The sequence below is a fragment of the Daucus carota genome, chromosome 1, assembly GCF_001625215.2.
Source record: "Daucus carota subsp. sativus chromosome 1, DH1 v3.0, whole genome shotgun sequence".
In the NCBI taxonomy this organism is placed as follows: domain Eukaryota; kingdom Viridiplantae; phylum Streptophyta; class Magnoliopsida; order Apiales; family Apiaceae; genus Daucus; species Daucus carota.
In genome coordinates, this window is record NC_030381.2 from 34,971,309 (window position 1) to 34,992,931 (window position 21,623).

At 37.2% G+C, this 21,623-nt stretch overlaps 3 protein-coding genes across 3 annotated transcripts; all 3 read right to left on the bottom strand.

Annotated features, from left to right (window-relative positions):
* Positions 1 to 8,192: 8,192 nt before the first annotated feature.
* LOC108226627 (NADH dehydrogenase [ubiquinone] 1 alpha subcomplex subunit 8-B) lies at positions 8,193 to 11,834 on the bottom strand. The gene is made up of 3 exons (XM_017401623.2): positions 11,712 to 11,834; positions 11,393 to 11,588; positions 8,193 to 8,521 (listed from the first exon to the last, which is right to left on the bottom strand). Exons 2-3 carry the CDS (start codon positions 11,578 to 11,580, stop codon positions 8,392 to 8,394), a joined length of 318 nt encoding a protein of 105 aa, XP_017257112.1. The 5' UTR covers positions 11,581 to 11,588; positions 11,712 to 11,834; the 3' UTR covers positions 8,193 to 8,391.
* A 1,555-nt stretch (positions 11,835 to 13,389) lies between these two features.
* LOC108221599 (peroxidase 24-like) lies at positions 13,390 to 15,966 on the bottom strand. Its single transcript, XM_017395470.2, has 4 exons — positions 15,695 to 15,966; positions 14,404 to 14,601; positions 14,133 to 14,298; positions 13,390 to 14,019 (listed from the first exon to the last, which is right to left on the bottom strand). Exons 1-4 carry the CDS (start codon positions 15,908 to 15,910, stop codon positions 13,616 to 13,618), a joined length of 984 nt encoding a protein of 327 aa, XP_017250959.2. The 5' UTR covers positions 15,911 to 15,966; the 3' UTR covers positions 13,390 to 13,615.
* Positions 15,967 to 17,648: 1,682 nt separating this feature from the next.
* LOC108221610 (peroxidase 24-like) lies at positions 17,649 to 19,406 on the bottom strand. The gene is made up of 4 exons (XM_017395480.2): positions 19,133 to 19,406; positions 18,717 to 18,914; positions 18,446 to 18,611; positions 17,649 to 18,330 (listed from the first exon to the last, which is right to left on the bottom strand). The coding sequence occupies exons 1-4, from the start codon at positions 19,346 to 19,348 to the stop codon at positions 17,927 to 17,929; spliced, it is 984 nt and encodes a 327-aa protein (XP_017250969.1). The 5' UTR covers positions 19,349 to 19,406; the 3' UTR covers positions 17,649 to 17,926.
* Positions 19,407 to 21,623: the final 2,217 nt, after the last annotated feature.

Consider the following 21,623-nt stretch of genomic DNA (forward strand, 5'->3'; position numbering starts at 1 on the left):
TTGGTAGTCCACCAGGTAAATGGGGGGTTCTTGGCTCGGGGTTGGAGAACGAACTTATACATGATCCATACGCAAGAACTGATAAAGAAGTTCAGAGAGGTACATTTGGAAAAGGTTCCTCGCGAGAAAAATGAAGGTGCTGATGCCTTGGCAAAGGCCAGTTCTAGAAGGGACACCAAGTTATTGGGAACTATCCAATTCTGTGTTCAAGAGAAGCCCAGTGTGTCAGAAGCACAGAAGGTCACCCGGTTTAGAGGAGATCTAATGGAAGTGGAGAAGGAAGTCGTGGACACTTGGATGACTCCTATACTTAAGTTCATCCAGGAGGGTCAACTCCCAGAAAGTATAAAGGAAGCCAGAAGTCTCAGATACAAAGCAGCGAGATTTGTAATATATGATGGTATCTTGTACAAGAGAGGGTTCAACCAGCCGTTGCTGAAGTGCATTGCAGGGGAAGAGTGCAATTATATCTTAAGGGAAGTACATGAAGGAATATGCGGCAATCACTCGGGGGGTAGTTCACTTGCACTGAAGATCCTTAGGCAAGGATACTACTGGCCGACTATGAGGAGTGAGGCAAGCAAGTTCGTGCAAGCTTGTGACAAGTGCCAGCGATTTGCCACATATTCATCTCGTCCTGCAGCAAGTATGACTCCGTTACTCAGCCCATGGCCATTCGCTTTGTGGGGGATAGATCTCATTGGAGAGCTTCCAAAAGCCAAAGGAGGAGTCAGGTATGCAGTAGTGGCAGTAGATTACTTTACAAAATGGGCCGAGGCCGCGCCTCTAGCAACCATTACTGCTAAGAAGATAACAAGTTTTGTATTCAATTCAATCGTGTGTAGATTTGGTATCCCATACAAATTGATATCTGATAATGGGAAACAATTTGATAGCAGAGAATTGAAGAAGTTGTGTGATGACTTGAATATAAGGAGGAACTTTGCAGCTGTGTATCATCCACAGAGCAATGGGCAGACTGAAGCAATCAACAAGATCATCAAACACACGCTGAAGGCCAAGTTGGAAGAGAAGAAAGGTGATTGGCCGGAGGAGCTTCCAATGGTACTATGGTCATACAACACTACGCCAAGGACAACCACTGGGGAGTCGCCGTTCATGTTGACCTATGGTTGTGAAGCAATGGTTCCGGTAGAGGTCGGAGCAGGTTCCTTCAGGAGAGACCACTTCCAGGAAGAGGACAATGTTGTTAACCAGAGGCTACATCTAGATATGTTGGAGGAAGTCAGGAGGGAGTCGCAAGTTAGGTTGGCAGCATACCAACAAAGGACAGCTCGATTCTACAACAGTCGAGTCAAGCCTAGACCATTCAAGGTAGGGGACTTGGTGTTGCGCAGGATGATGCCAGGAATGAAGGTGCCAGGTCATGGAGTGTTTGGGGCAAATTGGGAAGGACCCTACCGCATTCGAGCTGAGATTTTTGGAGGTGCATATTACTTAGAAGACATGCAAGGAGAGCCCATCTCTAAGGCATGGAATGCTGAGCACCTAAAGAAATACTATCAGTAGAAGCAACCTGTAATTGTTGAGAGCAATAGAAGATGGAATGTTTTTGATGATCCCTTGATGAAATGATAATGCTAGTATAGTTTGCTTAATTCTGCCATCTGCAAACATACGGCGCGCCCAATCTTAAGGCGCGCCCCACCATTATTAACTTGGTCCCTTATCATTATCAAGCAAAAGAAATTAAAAGACAAGTCGACAGAAAAATTAATACTTCAAGTATCAGACAAGACCTGGCGCGCCTGATCCTCACAATATTAAGGAAAGACAAGTAGTGAAGAAAAATGTGCAGGAAAAATGATCTAATAAAATAGTCACCTCCTATCAAATAAATTGTTGTTTCAGGGTCACAAAGATGTCCAGATTAGGCGCGCCAGATCATACGGCGCGCCATCTTGTTACTTATAAATACTTTATAGCATAGCAAGAAGGACGCATCAACCCAGATGGCGCGCCCAACAGAATATAACTTGGAAGGAATGAGTAGAAAGTTCAAACATTTGCATAATAATATGATCATAGAAATAAAAAGAAGTCAACATACAACGAGAGGGCGCGCCCTCATATCAAATTCAAGATAATGTATCAAAACTATCAATTGCAAGGTTACAGGGACCTGCACCCAAGTGAACATTCTGACAGATAAATGTTAAATAAACTTAGACCTGATCCAGTGAAGAGTCAAGAATGTTAGGTTGTGACCCGGTCATCTCAGCCGTCTCAACAGTCAAGGGTTCCTGGAGAGTATCGCCACCAGATTGAATTCTAGGGATTTGATTCTCTGGAGATTCTTGGCCCAGTTGGCGCACCTCATCTTGAACATCTAGGCGCGCCTCTTGAGGAGAAGGTTGTTCCAGAAATTTCTTGGCAGAATCAGACGCAGCCTCCAATTCAATCTCCAACCTCCTCTCCTCAATAGCTTGGGCTTGTTCCACTTTGAACTCTTCAATCCATTTTCTGGTGGCAGGAACAAATTTGCCCCAGTCATAGTCAGGGTCTACAGCAAGAAAACCAGTAACATAACTCCTAAATCCTTCCGCATAAGCAAGGCGGTTAGTCTCAGCTTGCTTCTCCCCTAACTCTTCAACCCTCTTCTCCAAAGAGACAACTGTCTCACCAGCACTTGACAGGTCTTGGGCTGTCTTGTTTAGCTCCGTCCTAAGGTTATCTGCATCTGACTTCAGCCTGGAGATATCCTTAATGGCTTTAGTCTTAAACCTTTCCAGCTCAGCCTTATCCTTCTCAGCCTCAGCTAGCACTTGCTTCATCTTAGTATTTTCTTCTCTGGCAGCCTCGAGGCTCGCCCTGAGTTTCTCGGTATCTGATGGGTTGCAGGTCAAATGAAAGAACAATTCTGCGGCGGCGCGCCTACATGCATCGGCCGCCTGATCGCCATTTCTCTGCTGCCAGGTCGCGAACTTGGAAGGCTCAATGTAACCGTCTGCTACTTTAGCAAACCAGTCGCCAGCAGCTGTCACTGGAGCATCAAAAGGGAACCCCTCAGGAGATTCTTGCAGCTTCGATTTTTTTGAGGAATGAACCTCCAACTCTTGATTCCTCCTCTTCTCCTGGATCTTCTTCTTAGGAGAGGGAGGCTTTTTAGCCTGTTGGCTAACAGATACTTTTGGCATCTGTTTTGAACTGGACGCGCCCACATTAGTGGCGCGCCCTCCTTTCACGCCAAATCCCGAGGGGAGCGACATATCTGCAAATAAAACAGAACATGAGAAAAATGACAAATAACAAGGTAAAGTAAGATACAAATATCAGCATGACATGACAATAAGAGGTGTGAACAATAAAAAAGCAGACTAGAAGTATAATTAAAGAAATATAACCGTAGTCAGGCGCGCCATGATTGTCAGATTCGTCAGATTCCTCTTCTTCAATCTCAACCTCCTCAACTGCCTTGGCTTTTCTTTTTATAGGGCGACCCCCATAAAAATCTTGATATGGGCATATGTCTCCCACCACTTCGCTTAAAAATCCATATTCCTTCAGCCGTTCAGTAGTAACCAAGTGATTGATGATTTTAGCCTCATAAGGAAGGTTAATTATATTTTCTGCACGTCTCTTGGCGCGCCCTGATAAAGCAGATTGTTTCCTTTCAACTAAGTAAGAAGAAGGAAAGAAAAACATCTAAGTATGTCATTCTAAGAAAATAAGGATGAAAAAGAGATAGGAAGATATGGCGCGCCAAAGGATAGCTTACTAGGCGAAGTATTGAATTGAGTCCTAATCCGTTCTTCTGGCCAAGCATAGAAAAACGGTTCCTTCCATTTCTTCTCGTTGCTGGTTTTGCCTTCAGACCAACCCGTGGAATTATGAGATCTCCTTACCACTAAATAGAAGTAACCTAGACTAGACGCGCCCAGTCTAAAGAAGTAGCTTAAGTCTTCCATTGTAGGAGCACGTTGATTATGGTCTCGATACAACATATAAAGGGCGATAGCAAGCTTCCAGCTATTGGGAGAGAGTTGGATGGGGGCGATATCGAACCATTCAATAATGGATCTGAAGTAGGGATGTAGTGGAGGACCGATGCCTAACTTAACCAACTTTGGAGTAAGAACCATTCTGGGAATTCTTAACCTGGGATTATAATCAAATATATGGGGTCTCATCCATGGATGAGGGCGCGCCCAAATGCATCCTTTGTCATAATATTTTAAACACCATTTGATTTCGGCATTGGAAGCAGTAGAAGATAAACCTACGCAAGCCAGTTTACCAGCCTTCTTGCGAGCCTTGGCCTTTACGGTTTCTCGGATCTCCTTATCTTCATCCCAATCAAAATCCAATTCATGGTCAGAAATTCTAGGGTGGGCATAAGGATTAGGAGAAGGCTGAGGAGAAGGGGGGCGCGCCTCATCGTTCAACTCCTCATCGTTCAAATCATGGTAAAATGTTTCTGCTTCGGCCTCCGCCTCAATCTCTTCGGAGTCTTCCTCATCTATACTCGCCTCAGGACCACTGCCTTCGACATTATCTTGCTGATCTTCATCCGACTTAGTAACTTGGAAGGTTTTCCGATTAATAGGGACGCGGAGGTCGCGCTCATCTTGATTTAGGAGAACATCTATGTCTATGTGATGAGTTTCTTGGATTTCAGGGGAAGATGCTCCACTTTCAGACATAATTGTAGAAAATTGGGGAAGAAAGGATCGTAATGGAGTAGGAGAAAGTAAATTTGGCGCGCCCAGATTGGCCAGCTGCAAAAGAATAAAAAGAGGAATGATGAAACAACTGGGCGCGCCAAGACCAAAAGAAAAATGAAATAAAGACGGATACTTTAGAAAGCTGCAATGAAATTTCAGGCGAAAACCTAGTACTAATATGAGAATCTATATAAAGGTGTTAACTTAAGAAGAGCGAGGGCGCGCCTAATGGTAGGGCGCGCCCTGTCAGTAAAAAGAGGGTACAAACAACGCTAAGTAGCTGTCATTCTCCAACATACAAAAGGGAAAGTAAGGATTACGCGATATGGTTAGCAGACACGTCAAATCTCTAAATCATAACGCTTTGATATCATAAACACAAAAACACAATAAAGACAAAACAAAACAAGATCAAACATATATACACGCATATACATACAGAGGAAGTGTACGAAGAACAGTGAAGAAAGTGAAGGGTCATGTGCTTAAATACGAAGATTTACTCGGTAAAATGATAAAAAGAAGGCATGTACATGTACCTTGCGACGAGAGGAGTTATGGGATGGCCTTAAAATCACAAATGGAGCAGCAACGCGGATGATAAAGCTTGAAGAACGAGAACGGCGGCGTAAAGGGTTTTTAGAGTAAAAGACGGTGAAAATGAAGAAGTGAAAAGGGAGACCCGTATTTATACCTGGGAGAAAATAATGATTTAAAATAAAGGAAAAATGGCAAGTAGTGGAATACAGCTGTACACAATAAGGGCTTCAACGGTCATCAACATAGGGCGCGCCTAGATAAGTCAAAGACAGTTGTTGAAAGGAGATGAAGATTCCTGAAGATCTCGTCGACATTTTCAATATCACCAAGATCTGGGGGGTAGTTGTTATATACGAAATTGTGAGGACTTATTAAATGGGCCGAGCCCACAGAAGAAAGACTATTTGGGTCAGGAAAGTCAAGGTCAGTCCGGTCTCAAAGTAACCCTGTCAAAAGATAGGGCGCGCCCTATCTTTAGGCGCGCCCACTTGCCGAGGAGAGTTTATTTTTATCATCATTCTGAAGGGCAGTGAGAGGTACTTTGTGTTTAGGGGGACGCCCTTGAGCACGAGTAGATCTCATTGTTATGTTACGAAGGCCCTACCTTGTAGTCTAGGGAGTTGTCCTCCTTGGGAGGTAGAGGAAAGAAAAGAAGACACCCTGGAGGGTCCTATCTCTGTAGTCCGGCGGGTTGTCCCTGTCGGGGAGTAGGAGAGTGTCCTTGCATTTGGGGTAAGCCCAAAGGGCTAGGCCTCATCGTATTGGACCCCTTTCGGGAGGAAGATTCTAGAAGGGGAGGCCCAGCCCACGTGGGTCTCTTAGGAGAAAGAACTACGTAACGGCTTGATCCCCTATAAATAGGGGTACGTAGGCAGATTGTAGGCATCGATCATTCTTGAGAGCTATTCCAGTTAGCAATCTAGAACCCTTTGCTTACAATTGCAGCCACCTCCATAACAAACAATCAACCATCTCCTACATTCTCGCCAACAGAAATCTTGATTCACGCCGCGAACCTCATCTTTGTTAACCTACCAGTTTTCTCCGTTAACACTTAGCTTTCGAACGTGTTTCATTACGTGGTTGCTTACAATCTGACTCCTTAATTAGGCCTCCAATCAAAAATTCGAGCTGTCATTGGTTAGAACGAGACGTCGGAAAAGAATAGAACTAGTGAACTTCAACTAAGAGATTTGATTTAATCTTTCTGGTAACTTGATTGGGGAAGTGCAACGAAAATAACTTTTGAATTCGAGGATATTCTATTCAATTGAACGGAGACATTGTTGATATCTGATAATGGAGTAAATGTTTTTAGATGGATGGTCGGAAGAAAAACGAGGGTGCAGTTTAAGACAATTACTACTGCAGTAGAGGGTTAGTTGATCACTTGATCCTCCAAATTATTATCGTAAAGGATGGAATAGCACCAATCACATTCCTTACTCCCTTGGTCTGTTTACATGTAACATATATATATGATAGTATAAACTGCAAATATAATTATACAAATACTTTTAAAATAATTACATTAATACATCAAATTTTTTATATATAAACCAGTTAGAAAGATAATATTATATGAATAAATCTATTTAATTTTTATCTATAATGAAATGTACAGTACTATGAAAATATTTAACTCACAGGAAGACTCCTATACTTTTTACTTTGGAAAAATCTCTCTTCTCCTAAAATTATTCTACCTAAAATTTTACTATTTAAAAAAAAAAAACATTGGACCGTTTGGTTGAGCTTAAGATAAGTGCTTCTTGCTTAAAGTAAAGAAGTGGAGAAGAAATGAGAAGCAAGTTAAGACTTATAAGTGATTAAAGTGTTTGGAAAATAAGTAGAAGTCGTAAAACAAAAGCTGGCATTCCTATCTTTTTATAAGTGCTTCTTGACTTTTACATTGGGCAAATTTAAAAAAAAAAGTGATTCTTTGTTTAAGTAAAGAAGTGGATTAAAAGTGAGAAGTAAATAAGTTAATAAAGTGTTTGGAAAAGAAGCAGAAGCTCTGAGAGAGAAGCTAGCATTCTCAGCTTTTTAGAAGTACTTCTACTTATTTACACAAACGGGTCAAAAAAAATAAAGATCAGAAGCAGAAGCCGCTTCTGTTAAACAAACAGGGTCGGGTCTGTTTGGGAACCAGAAGCAGAAGTTGCTTCTGACTTCTGCTTTTCTTGACCTGTTTGTGTAAAGAAGTAGAAGCACTTTTAAGAAGCTGAGAATGCTAGCTTCCTTTTCGCACCTTCTACTTCTTTTCTAAACACTTTATTAACTTATTTACTTCTCATTTCTACTCCACTTCTTTAATTTAAGCAAGAAGTCACTTCTTTGAAGCTAATCCAAATGACCAAGTGTTTGTAACTTACAAATACACAAGCTGGGCGCTGGGCTTAAAAGCCCCGCCAAACACCCTCATTATGTTGGACTTACAGTGATAAAAGGTACTTTTAATAATAAATCAAATCCATCATAAACTGTATAATTGATGTGGCTACTGTATATAATTTTGATCCTTTTTTTTTTTAGATAAGCCAGTTCATAGATAAAGAAAGCCACTAGCCAGGAAACATCAAAGGGGGAGAACTGAGCCCTATTACTACTAAAACTAGACATGCAGCGCACTATTTTAGATCTGAAAACACAACTACAACTGCTACTGGGCATCAAACGAGTAACCTAAATGTCCCAATCCAGATTGCCAATGTCATCAGTACCCTGTATATAATTGATGTAGCTAATGTTTTGCAATACAAAAATACAAAAAACTCCATTAGAATTAACAAAATGATGATAGAGATGAGGACCCTAAAGACTAAAGAATGTTAATAATATACAGATGGGACTTCTAAGTATATCAAAGACAAACTTTTTGTTAAGATGCGTGCATTTCTATTGTTTGATTTCGCCAGGTGATATATTCAAATATTAACTTTTTGTCCCGGCATTTAAAACAATATAGACAACAAAAATAAACCTCAACATATCACTTAACAATATGTTGCAATCCAATAAAAAACGTTTGCCACACATTACAAATTATTCAACAAAATATAAAAATTCAAAGCTGTCTTAAACCATATCCGAGCAAATGTATGCAGAGAGATGGAACTGGTACAAATTATTTAATGAGCACATCACAGATGATAGTCCGTGATCATTACAGTGGGCATACTTTCTCAAACTCCTTCTGTTCTTTGCGGCATAACTCAAACTCATCTGTATTGTAGTACATACAACCAGCATAAGAATCCATCTCCTTTGTGCAACTCTGATGTAGATCTTTTAGTCTGCATTACAGAAGTCACAAAATTCAGATCAACTAACTTTTACTGTTTATATATTTTTAAAATGTGGAGCATACATTTGTATTAGATATTAAAATAATAGATACTCCCTCTGTCTCAACCATTTCTTTATTCTTTCCTTTTTGGATGTCCCTTCCAATTTTTTACATTTCAAAACTAACCAAAAACTATAAAATTTTATAATATAAAAATTAACTACATCCACTACTCTCCTCCACTATAATCACTTTATACATCCCACCTTTTACCCACTTTTCTTTCTCTTTCCCACTATTTTAAACATTTTTCTTAATCTCCGCACCCAATTCATTTGTAAACAAATGGGAGGAATGAAGAAAATATAGAAAGAGAAGAAAAAGCAACTAATATGTATATGCACAAGAATTAAAAAAACTAAACCATACACCATAAAAACAATAAGATATTGAATAAATTTGCATCCAACAGCACCACCACGACACAACATTACAAAAAATATATATATATTATAGAAATACTCCACTCATTAACTGAATTATGTAGTAAATAAAGTCCTTTGTTCGTTCAAATTTTTCCATCTTTACCAAAATTACGATATTCAAATTCTATAAAATTGGATTTGTAACTTTTTCATTTTTTTTTCCAAAAATTTTGAAATAGCCCCCCAGGCCCCACCTGTCCTTTCCTAGGTCTGGCCATCCGGCTTTACAATTAATGCATTGTACCATATTCACTATCCCATAAAAGCAAAAGATTACTTCTAGATCCTAACTAGAAGGCAATAAATTTTTCATCAAGGACAAGGAGTTGGTGCTAGTGCAGGTCAAGGACATCAAGGAGATATGGGGTAACTATAAGATATATGATAAAGCTAGAAAGAGCAGGCACGATCGACGTTATACCAGGAGAAGTGAAGGGAGAACTAAATAAGAATAAAAAATGGCTAAATCAAACTCCTATCGAGGTGACACAAAGTTGTATCAATTATCGCAATATAGAGCTACTCCGCAGTCAGCACCATCAAATTATTGGATACTTCTTGAGATTATGTTGCCACGAGAAATAGGATGACAAGAAACCACTTTGGTTTAATGCCAGGAGGTTGATAATTAAAACAATGCACCTCAAATGCCTCATGTAGAAGTGTTGTAAGCTTGGTAAGGACCTGAAAATACTGTTTATAGACCTAAGAAGGCATGATAGTGTACCACCTGAAGTCTTTGAGGAAGCTACAAGGATAGAAGGGTGTCATGTATGTAATTAGAGATATACAGAATATGTATGTACCACCTTTTATAAGAACCCCAATTAATGGAACATAATATCTACCAGAACTATAAGATGAGGCAAACTTGAAAATGGAACAGCGTACGCATTGTGTCTGCTGCAATATATAACTATACCCGTGAATCAAGATAAATTTACTTATAGACTTGCTCCTTTACAAATTTTATGTTCAAAAATTAGCATCATACACATATCTATATAACATCTTGTGTATGTTGAGTATATTGCTAGCAGATTGCTTTCTAGTGGTTTTCAAGTAGATCACTACTGTCTATATAAGAATTTCTTGGCTCTTTCTATTGAAATTATAGGCATAAATCATAATTTAGCCCAAAAGAGAAACTTGAGAAGACCTTTTCTCACTCATCACACAAGTTAAAACACATTTCAGAATATTTGTTTAAAAGAGCATTTGATTTAATCAGCCAATATTTTGCACCCGTCTTCGGCCCTAATATTTCATATATAACAAAGTTATGGTGAAGGAATGCAGAAAACTCTTAGAACATCAAAATTTCATGATGAAGGAACAAGGAAAACACTTAATATAGGCTTTTTGACTTTTTAATCATCTCATTTAAGACTGATGGAAGAGAACTTATAAATGGGCAGATAGACAAAGAGGTAACCGCAAAGAAAATAAAATAGAAGTAACTTATGCAGGAAATTGTATACATGTCCATAGCATGTTGGAGTCACCTGACAGAGTAGCTATTTATCCACTGCATAGTTTTTTTGTATATAGATAGAGTTCCACAGTTAGACAACATACACACAGCAGTAGATTAGCATAGCTCAACCGTTTTTCTCACCTATGTTACTTGTATATAAACACTTGGTTGTAAAATTTGTTCATTCATTCAATACAATACAAACACTTTACATTTTCTCTCATTTTCTCCACATTAGATAGATTGCTTGTGTATAAGTTCAAGTGTTCAACATAGCACCACAAGAATTCTCATGGAATACATGGAAATTGTATACACATATATTGCACTTGCTCTTGTGATATTAGTATGTTAATATTTCAATAATCAAGTAGAGTGATGTTAAAATTTTTCATGTTTTTCAAATGGAATCTAAAAAGGCAAAACCTAACTAAATAATTACCCATGACAGATTCATTCTTGGATTATGGATATTGCCTTGACAAAAAATACTTCAATTGCAGGATAACCAAAGACCGTAAGAAAGAAAGAACAAATGAGATATATGTGCTTCTAAGACACCAACTAAAATTTAAACCGCTGGTCAAAATCATTCATATGTCTAACCTGAAATACGCATACTAGTAAAAAAAAGGGAAAAACAGCATACCACAAACATTAAAACTCCAACCATCCCAAACAAAAGCATCTACAATTCAATACCTAATTAGTAATTATCCCATACTTCAATCACTGAAAATCAACAATAATCAGTGGCAGCAAGTATCATCCCAAATAACATTCATGTATTTAATTTCTCTAAGCATAATCGAATATTATTCTCAAATGCCACGAAAACACTAATCATACATCAATCCACCAGTCTAAACATAATATAACACACAAAAACAAAATGCAGAAAGACATATATACTTACAATCCAAGAACACATCGAGTAACTTGTTGACCTTTATCGAGACACTTCTCGGGATTAGCGTCGCTCTTTTTGCACTTAAGGAACGCTACATTAGCATCACGACACCTACTAGCTATATGTTTTGACGCCGCCATCAAAACAGCCGACGTCGGGATCGGATCTCCGGCAGCGTCCACTGTACTCGCCATAACAATTCCTAATCACAATCATCGATGACAATTTTTCATTAGAATGACGAGAAATTGACTCAATTGCAACGCTTATAAGTTGAATTGGAGCAATTTGCAGTTGAAAAAGTTGAAATATGAAGGAAGTGTACCTTTCTTATGCTCGCTGAGAGTGGATTCAACTTCTAGGGCTCTTTCCGATGGGAAGAAATGCGGGTAATTAACTTGCCTTGCCGAGTTGTTTTTGTTTTCTGTGTTTAGCTGATTTTATAAAAGTATAAAACAAATAAATCTCAAGCTGGATAATATTTAATTTTACTAAGTACAGTGAAAACTCTATAAATTAATAATTTTGGGACCGGAGAAATTTATTAATTTAGAGAGTTATTAATTTATCAATAAATTAATAATTATTAATTTAAAGAATTTTCAACCGATTATCCTGTACGTACTAAACAAAAAAGCATATTGTATATAGATTAATATACCAAACAAAAAGTCAAATTAGTTTATGCCTCTTGGAATTACATTGCAGTGAACTTTGAGACTCAATGTAAATTAGTAACTATCGTGTTCATATGTACTGGAAATCAATAACTTTTGAAGTACTGTACAACAAATGTAAACAAAAAGAATAAATGTGTTCAATATATTTTTAAACAAGTTTGGCATATAAAAATTAAATGAATATGTTAGAGTATTCAAATCATATTTCACAGGATGCCTTCTCCTCTAAAAGGTGTTGTGAAATCTAAATGAAAAACAGACAAATATTGAATCATATTTCAATAGAGTATAATATATATTTTTCAGTTTCTATGAATTATTAATTTATAATTTTCTTGGGACCGAAAATTGCAAAGGGAATTCCTAAAAAATTATTATCTTTATTATTTTATCGAGTTTTTCAATTTTTTACATTGGCCCAAGTCGGTACCGAACAAATTTATTATTTTAAAGAGTTTATTAATTTACCGAATATTAATTTAAAGAGTTTCTACTGTAGTTGGTGACTATTCTTATAAAATTATTTTGTTTCAAAGTATCACAAGTTTGAAGCAAACCCGTTAAAAATAAAATAAATGTCAACTACTTTTTATTACACCTCAGCCGCACAAAGAAGAGTTCGACTGAGTTTATGGCATATAATTTAACGTTATTCATGATTTAACGTGATTTATAGAGTTTAAAATATTTGTTTCAATAATTTTGACTTATTATTGATTTATGAATCATTAAAAATATAATAATGAAAAATAAAAGTCAATTATGAGTAACTTATGACTTAGAAGTAAATTTTATCATAAGGAAAAAATCAAAACAATTTAGTCACCGAAAAAAGTAACACAAACTAACTTTTGGCTTTAAGTTAGTTTCCAACTTATTTTTGACTTTAAGCCGTCTTCTGATTTATTACACAAACAAACATTTTTCAGTTTAAAATCAAATATGACTTAAAGCCCGGACAGGCAAACAGACTCAATCGCTACACATTTTAATTACTTGATGTTCCGTCTGAAATCGTTTCTATATAGTTTTCCATGAATAACGAGATTTTTATAAAATATGATTTCAGAAAATTATGTTTCAAACCTTTTTTAAATAAAATCTTAGCTAATATATTTTTATTTAAGAAAAAATTAAAATAAATTATTGAACTATATTTTATAGAGACACTTGCCGAGCCTCTCCGCCAAACATAAGCAAGCATGCATTCTAATTATTGAACAACAGATACATGCCATTAGCTCCCATTAATCAAATTTCGCAGAATCTATATATATTGCTTTTGAATAGTTTCTTTCGAAGTGAATAAATCTTGAGATCTTTTAAGTTTCCTTTAAGGTAATATGCTTGTGACAATATAATGTCTACGACATTATACTTCTGCTGGGAAACAATGCAATCCCAAGTCACCAAATATGATCTGTGCACAGACAGACTGTCACATGTTTGTTCTGAACATGTTCTGCCAAGAACTTAAATGGCTAAATGAATTATTATTCAAGAACAATTATCAACTACTGCTGAGAAAAAATTCAAATTATCACTTGCATTAGTTAACAACTCGGCAATTCTGCCTCACCTCGCCTTCACCTTCCGCAAGTGTTATTATTTCACTCATTTTTTTCATTGATTGGGCAAACCTGGCAAAGAACACCTTAGGATTCTCTAAATCTTTAGCCATCTGTGCTGACTGTTGGTTGGTGAGTAATGCTGCATCTGACAAAAATACGCCTTTATGTTCGTTTAGGATTTTAAAGTAATGACTGTCGAAAGAACCTGAACTTTCAGGATCCATTTCTACAGGTGTTGCAGGAATTAAAGGATTTGGGCAGATATTTCGCAAGCTTTCTGCGTATTCTGGATCAAGTGAAGGGTCTGTATCGCCGCGCCCTGTGAAATTGTACAGTCTTCTGGATAACAAAGCACATCTCGTCGTTCCAATTGTATGTGCTCCTGAAATGTACGCGACTAATGGCTCAGTATAGTTTTTTGCTCTATGTATCTTAAAGTTGTGCAGTATTATTTGAGTAACTATACTTTGCACAAGTGTATAATGTTGATTCTACCTGAAAGTGTTACAAGGTCCATCATGTCGAGGCCGTGACTTTGAAATTGGCTAAGAAGAGTTGTAAAATTAGAAAATGGCGAGGGCATGTCTGTTGTAGCTTCAGAGGAAAGGGAAACTCTTCCATCTTTCCTACCTGTGAAAACATTCCACATTGGCCTACGAAACTGCATTTTTAGTTCATCAATGTTATCAGGCATATCATATAAAAACATGTAAAATGTGATTGCTCGTGATTTTGAATTAACTGTCACAGGCATCTGATTTCTTACTTGGAAAGAGATGGCATCTCGTGCAGCTAATGCAAGAATATCTGCACATGACACAACTCCAGGGCACTCTTCTTCAAGTTTTGCCTTTATAGCGTCAATTAATTCATAACCAGATAAAGATCTGTTCGGTAATGCAGCCTTCTCATTGTCTTTCTTATTCACGTCAGTTGAATCCAACAGTATTGATCCATCACAACCCTACACATGCATGCAAATACAATTGATCATCATAATTAAATTATGAGCCGCAAATATTAATTGTTGCAGAATATGATCCCCGTGAGCCTGAGTTCTCATGTCATGTTAAATGACCAATTCTCCCAAAACCTCAGGATGTTGGGAGTGTTGAGTGGGTTCAACCCAAGTCCCACATCGGAAACATAAAGAAGATTTATCTTGAATATAAGCAGCCAAAGAACTCCATTAGTATGAGGCCTTTTGGGAGGAGCCCGAAAGCAAATCCGTGCGGGCTTGGCCACGGCCCAGAGCGGACAATATCATACTAATGCGGAGTTAATGGGTGTTGCGCGGCCCAACAAGTGGTATCAGAGCGAGGTTAAGAAGTTGATCCCGGGTTGCGGGCTGTAGTTGTGTGATGTGTGGGAGGCTCTCCAGCGAGGTTAAGAAGTTGATCCCGGGTTGCGGGCTGTAGTTGTGTGATGTGTGGGAGGCTCTCCAGCGAGGTTAAGAAGTTGATCCCGGGTTGCGGGCTGTAGTTGTGTGATGTGTGGGAGGCTCTACAGAACTGCGATTGGAGGTCTTGGACGGCTTGTGTCGAAAGTCTTTCCGACAAAGGTGGTCGGACGGCGTGTCCCGCAAGATGAGGAACCAGAACTGCGATTGGAGGTCTTGGACGGCTTGTGTCGAAAGTCTTTCCGACAAAGGTGGACGGCGTGTCCCGCAAGATGAGGAACCGATGAGGAGCGGCGGTATAAGGGCCGCAAGATGAGGAACCGATGAGGAGCGGCGGTATAAGGGTCACAAGATTGGTGGTTCTTGGATTGTGGGGAGATTGTTGAGTGGGTTCAACCCAAGTCCCACATCGGAAAGATAAAGAAGATTTATCTTGAATATAAGCAGCCAAAGAACTCCATTAGTATGAGGCCTTTTGGGAGGAGCCCGAAAGCAAATCCGTGCGGGCTTGGCCACGGCCCAGAGCGGATAATATCATACTAATGCGGAGTTAATGGGTGTTGCGCGACCCAACAGGGAGAAGGCTTACCAGGATCGTATTATATTCTAACAGTATATGTAGAGATGCGTATTAGTATTTAAAAGTATATAAACATACCCTGACAAAGCAATCATGGTAATGAAGCCTCAACAGCTTAGCTGCAAAACTTGGGTCTTCTGCCACTTTCCTCCATGTAATATCTCTCACAATATCATCAACCGAATCGCAAGCCTTCTGATAGTACTTCATTTTCAGTAGCTTATTTCCATTGCAGACTATAACAGCATTGACTATTACAAGAGCAAGAAGCAAAAACAAGAAACTTGGCCTCATTTTGTTCTTATGATTAACCAGTAAAGACTCTTCAAACAGAGAATGCTGCTGTGTATAAGCTAATTCGATGAATGAATTCAGACTTCATGCAAATTGCTTATATAGGCATCTCATGCACAGTGCAATCATCAAGTTAAATAATTAGGGGTTTAGACTTTTTATAAATTAATATTTCTTTGTTCTTTTGAATTATTGAAATTTTGTTGTTGTTCCCTACTAATTTCATTATTAAACAGAACAAATGTAAACATTCATGTATGGAATGAAACAAAGTGAAAAATGTGAGACATTCAGCTGGTCCTTCCAATCATTAAATTATTTAATTAGTAAAGTCAAACTATTTTCTTGGTGATTAATGTAAGCTGAAGACCTTGGGCCAATATATAACTTGGTGCATACCCATAAATCAAGTATTAGTGCTCACGGTGTAATAATGTCTGCATTTGGAATCTAGAATTTAAATTGAATGAATAAATAATAACTTTACAAGAATAACGGTTATTTTTGATCATTTTCTCAATTTTAATTGAATACAGTCAATAGTTAATAGACGATCTCTATTGTTGAAATAAAGAGCATTCGAAAATAAACGATTGAAATAAAAGATATTTTTGACCGTGTATCGGCCAATCGATTATAGCTGATCAAAAATAATAGGATTAGTGACGGCTCCTTTTGCGATCAAAATTATTCTCTCCTAAAAATTTTGGATTCTTTTCTTATCAAGGATGCTAGTCAAAAATACCGTCGATCGAAAATAATTTCAGGACATGAAATTTTTCCACCCTTTTAGTTAAAAAGCGCTAGACGAGTTAAAAATCTGTTATAATCTTATTCATCCACCGGCCCAAAATCTGTATGTTATTCAACATGTACCTGACAGTCATATGTCAGGCGCGAGGACCAAAACAAATAAATCCCAAAACTGGATAATATATATTACAGTATACAATTTTAAATTAATAATTTTTAATAAGAATTATTATTATTATCTAATTTTGCTAAGTAGTTCTTGACAATTTGATGAAATTATTTTCTTTTAAAATATAGTTATAAATTAAACACGAATTACAAGTCACAAAAGATAAGTGGTTAAAAATAAAATAAATACTTTTTATTATATCCACGTGTGTGTCATTGGAGCAGCACAAAATCACCGCACATTATTATTTCTCTATTTTCGGCACTGAATCATTTCTATATAATTTTATTAATTCCCAACACATCAGGCTTATAAAGTATAATTATATAATTTATAAATTCAAAAATCTTATCTTTAAACAAAAATTTAAACAATATATTTTTATTCATGAACAAATTAAAATAAATTATTGAACTATATTTTATAAAAAAATGTGCGGAACCTCTCTCCCAAACATATACGATTCATCGGCATAAACAAACATGCATTCTAATTATTGAACAACATATACATACGTGTCATGAGCTCCCATTTACTCTGTTAAAATTCGGAGAATCTAAAAGTTAGTGGTTTGAAAAAAAATTAGAGGTTTGGGGTCAGTTAGAAGTTTGACCATTTCAATCCGCTAGTGTTTGATAGTTAGCGGATTGAAATAGAGATTTGGGCTAAAAAAACAAATTTTCAAAAAGCTACCTTGAGGAGCTTTTTGAGTTAGCGGTTTTGATATCTGTCGTTTGCCAAACAGTTTTACATCTAACCGCTAATTCAATTGGCTAGTCAAAACATCTACGTATAGTCCAATCAGCTAACCGCTAATTCCCAAACAGGGCCATATGTATTGCTTTTGAATAGTTTGAGATCTTAAAGTTTCCTTTCAGGTAAAATACTTGTGACAATGAGAATGTCTACAACAATGTATACTTCTGCCGGGGAAAAAATGCAACCCCAAGTCACCAAATATGATCTGTGCACAGACAGACTGTCAGATGTTTGTTCTGAACATGTTCTGCCAAGAACTTAAATGGCTAAATGAATTATTATCCTAGAACAATTATCAACTACTGCTGAGGAAAAATTACAAATTATCACTTGCATTAGTTAACAACTCGGCAATTCTGCCTCACCTCGCCTTCACCTTCCGCAAGTGTTATTATTTCACTCATTTTTTTCATTGATTGGGCAAACCTGGCAAAGAACACCTTAGGATTCTCTAAATCTTTAGCCATCTGTGCTGACTGTTGGTTGGTGAGTAATGCAGCATCTGACAAAAATACGCCTTTATGTTCGTTTAGGATTTTAAAGTAATGACTGTCGAAAGAACCTGAACCTTCAGGATCCATTTCTACAGGTGTTGTTGGAATTAAAGGATTTGGGCAGATATTTCGCAAGCTTTCTGCATATTCTGGATCAAGTGAAGGATCTGTATCACCGAGCCCTGTAAAATTGTACAGTCTTCTGGATAACAAAGCACATCTTGTCGTTCCAATTGTATGTGCTCCTGAAATGTACGCGACTAATGGCTCAGTATACAGTTTTTTGCTCTATGTATCTTAAAGTTGTGCAGTATTATTTGAGTAACTATACTTTACACAAGTGTATAATGTTGATTCTACCTGAAAGTGTTACAAGGTCCATCATGTCGAGGCCGTGACTTTGAAATTGGCTAAGAAGAGTTGTAAAATTAGAAAATGGCGAGGGCATGTCTGTTGTAGCTTCAGAGGAAAGGGAAAATCTTCCATCTTTCCTACCCGTGAAAACATTCCACATTGGCCTACGAAACTGCATTTTTTGTTCATCAATGTTATCAGGCATATCATATAAAAACATGTAAAATGTGATTGCTCGTGATTTTGAATTAACTGTCAGAGGCATCTGATTTCTTACTTGGAAAGAGATAGCATCTCGCGCAGCTAATGCAAGAATATCTGCACATGACACAACTCCAGGGCACTCTTCTTCAAGTCTTGCCTTTATAGCGTCAATTAATTCATAACCAGATAAAGATCTGTTTGGCAATGCAGCCTTTTCATTGTCTTTCTTATCCACATCAGTTGAATCCAACAGTATTGATCCATCACAACCCTACACATGCTTGCAAGAACAATTGATTATTATAATTAAAGCCGCAAATATTAATTGTTGCAGAATATGATCTCTGTAAACCTCAGTTCTGATACCATGTTAAGTGAGCAATTCTCCCAAAATCTCAAGGTGTTGGGAGGAGGGCTTACCAGAATCATATTATATTCTAACAAAATATGCAGAGATGCGAATTAGTATTTGAAAGTATATAAACATACCCTGACAAAGCAATCATGGTAATGAAGCCTTAACAGCTTAGCTGCAAAACTAGGGTCTTCTGCAACTTTCCTCCATGTAATATCTCTCACAATATCATCAACCGAATCGCAAGACTTGTGATAGTACTTCATTTTCAGTAGCTTACTTCCATTGCAGACTATAACAGCATTGACTAGTACAAGAGCAAGAAGCAAAAACAAGAAACTTGGCTTCATTTTGTTCTTATAATTAACCAGTTAAGACTCTTCAAACAGAGAATGTTGCTGTGTATAAGCTAATTCGATGAATGAATCAGACTTCATGCAAATTGCTTAAATAGGCATCTCATGCAAAGTGCAATCATCAAGTTAAATAATTAGAGGTTTAGACTTTTCATAAATTAATATTTCTTTGTTCTTTTGAATTATTGAAATTTTGTTGTTGTTCCCTACTAATTTCAATATTAAACAGAACAAATGTAAACATTCATGTATGGAATGAAAACAAGTGAAAAATGTGAGACATTCAGCTGGTCCTTCCAATCATTAAATTAATTAATTAGTAAAGTCAAACTATTTTCTTGGTGATTAATGTAAGCTGAAGACCTTTGGCCAATATATAACTTGGTGCATACCCTTGAATCAAGTATTAGTGCTCACGGTGTCATACTGTCTGCATTTGGAATCTGGAATTTAAAATGAATGAATAAATAATAACATTAGAAGAAAAACAGTTATTTTCGATCATTTTCTCAATTTCAATCGAATACAGTCAATTCTGTCAAAAAAAAATCAAATACACTCAATAGTTAATAGTCGACCTCTATTGTTGAAATAAAGAGCAGTCGAAAATAAACGGTTGAAATAAAAGATATTTTTGACTTATATCGGCCAATCGAATATAGCTAATCAAAATAATAGGATTAGCGACTGCCCCCTTTGCGATCAAAATTATTCTCTCCTAAAAAATTTGGATTCCTTTCCTATTAAGGATACTAATCAACGTCTATCGAATATAATTTTAGGACATGAAATTTTTCCACCCTTTTAGTTAAAAAGCGTTAAACGAGTTAAAAATCTATTATAATTCTATTCATCTACCGGCCCAAAATCTGTATGTTATTTAACACGTATCTGACAATCATATGTCAGGGGAGGACCCAAACAAATAAATCCCAACACTGGATAATATTTATTACAGTATACAATTTTAAAATAATAATTTTTAATAAGAATTATTATTATTTTTTAATTTTGCTAAGTTGTTCTTGACAATTTTATGAAATTATTTTCTTTTTTTTTTTTTTTGAAACTAATGGAATTTTCATTAAATTTGCAAAGAATCAGACAATAACGTCTCCAACAAAAACGGTGGAGGAGACATGATAATATCGAAGCTATTTCGCGCACAAGGTAATCTAGCCAGTTTATGGGCTATCTTGTTTGCTTGCTTCCTAATAAAAACAACCGAGACATAAACTCTATTTGCTAGAAAATGTTGGCATTGCTCGATGATACTACCTAGCTCCAGCAGATTCTGTACAGCCCTGTTAATTGCATTCACACATAACAATGAATCACTTTCAATGACAATAGGTTGGTTACGCAGGTCTTTTGTCCATCTAAGAGCTTCCAACACCCCCACTGACTCTGCTTCCATCACAGATACACATCCTTCAAATTTCATTACCTTTCCACGGATAAAGTGACCTTGATGATTCCTCGCCACCATGCCTATCGAGAAAAATTTGTTCCCGGATATGACTGATGCATCCACATTTATTTTGAGAGTTCCTAGAGCGGGAGGAGACCAACTACGATCTTGCTGAGCTGAAACAACAATTGCACCCGAAGCATGCGTAGATCGCTTTTTCTGAGCTGCTCTCCACTCTGAAATTTGCTTGAGGCTCCAGCTAACAACTCCTTCAAGTGTCAAGCGTTTATTCTCCCAGATAAGCTTATTCCTCGCAAACCAAACGCCCCAGAGCACCGTAGCTATTTTAATTAAATTTTCATGTGTCTCGGTGCACATCTTCTCTAATAACCACTCTGGTGCAGATTCCACCTCCCACATGTCATATGTCAGGTCTACTTTCTGCCAGCATTCCATTGCAAAAGGACAGTCGAAAAATAAGTGCAGCAGATGCTCTACGTCCCTCTCACACATCTGGCACTCGATTGTTATTGCAACTCCTTTCCCCCGTAAGAGATTTCGAATAGGGACAGCGTTTCGACAAAACCTCCATAGAAATACCTTGATTTTATGAGGAATGCTTAGACGCCATAGCTTTCCCCACCCATCTGATTGCTTAACATCCATGTTCCCCAGATGATTCGAATGCCAATACTGATAACCCGTCTTCACTGAGTACTGTCTTTTAAAGTATAGTTATAAATCAAACACGAATTGCGAAAGATAAGTGGTTAAAAATAAAATAAATGCCAATTACTTTTTATTATATCTACGTGTGTGTCATTGGAGCAGCACAAAATCGCCACACATTATTATTTC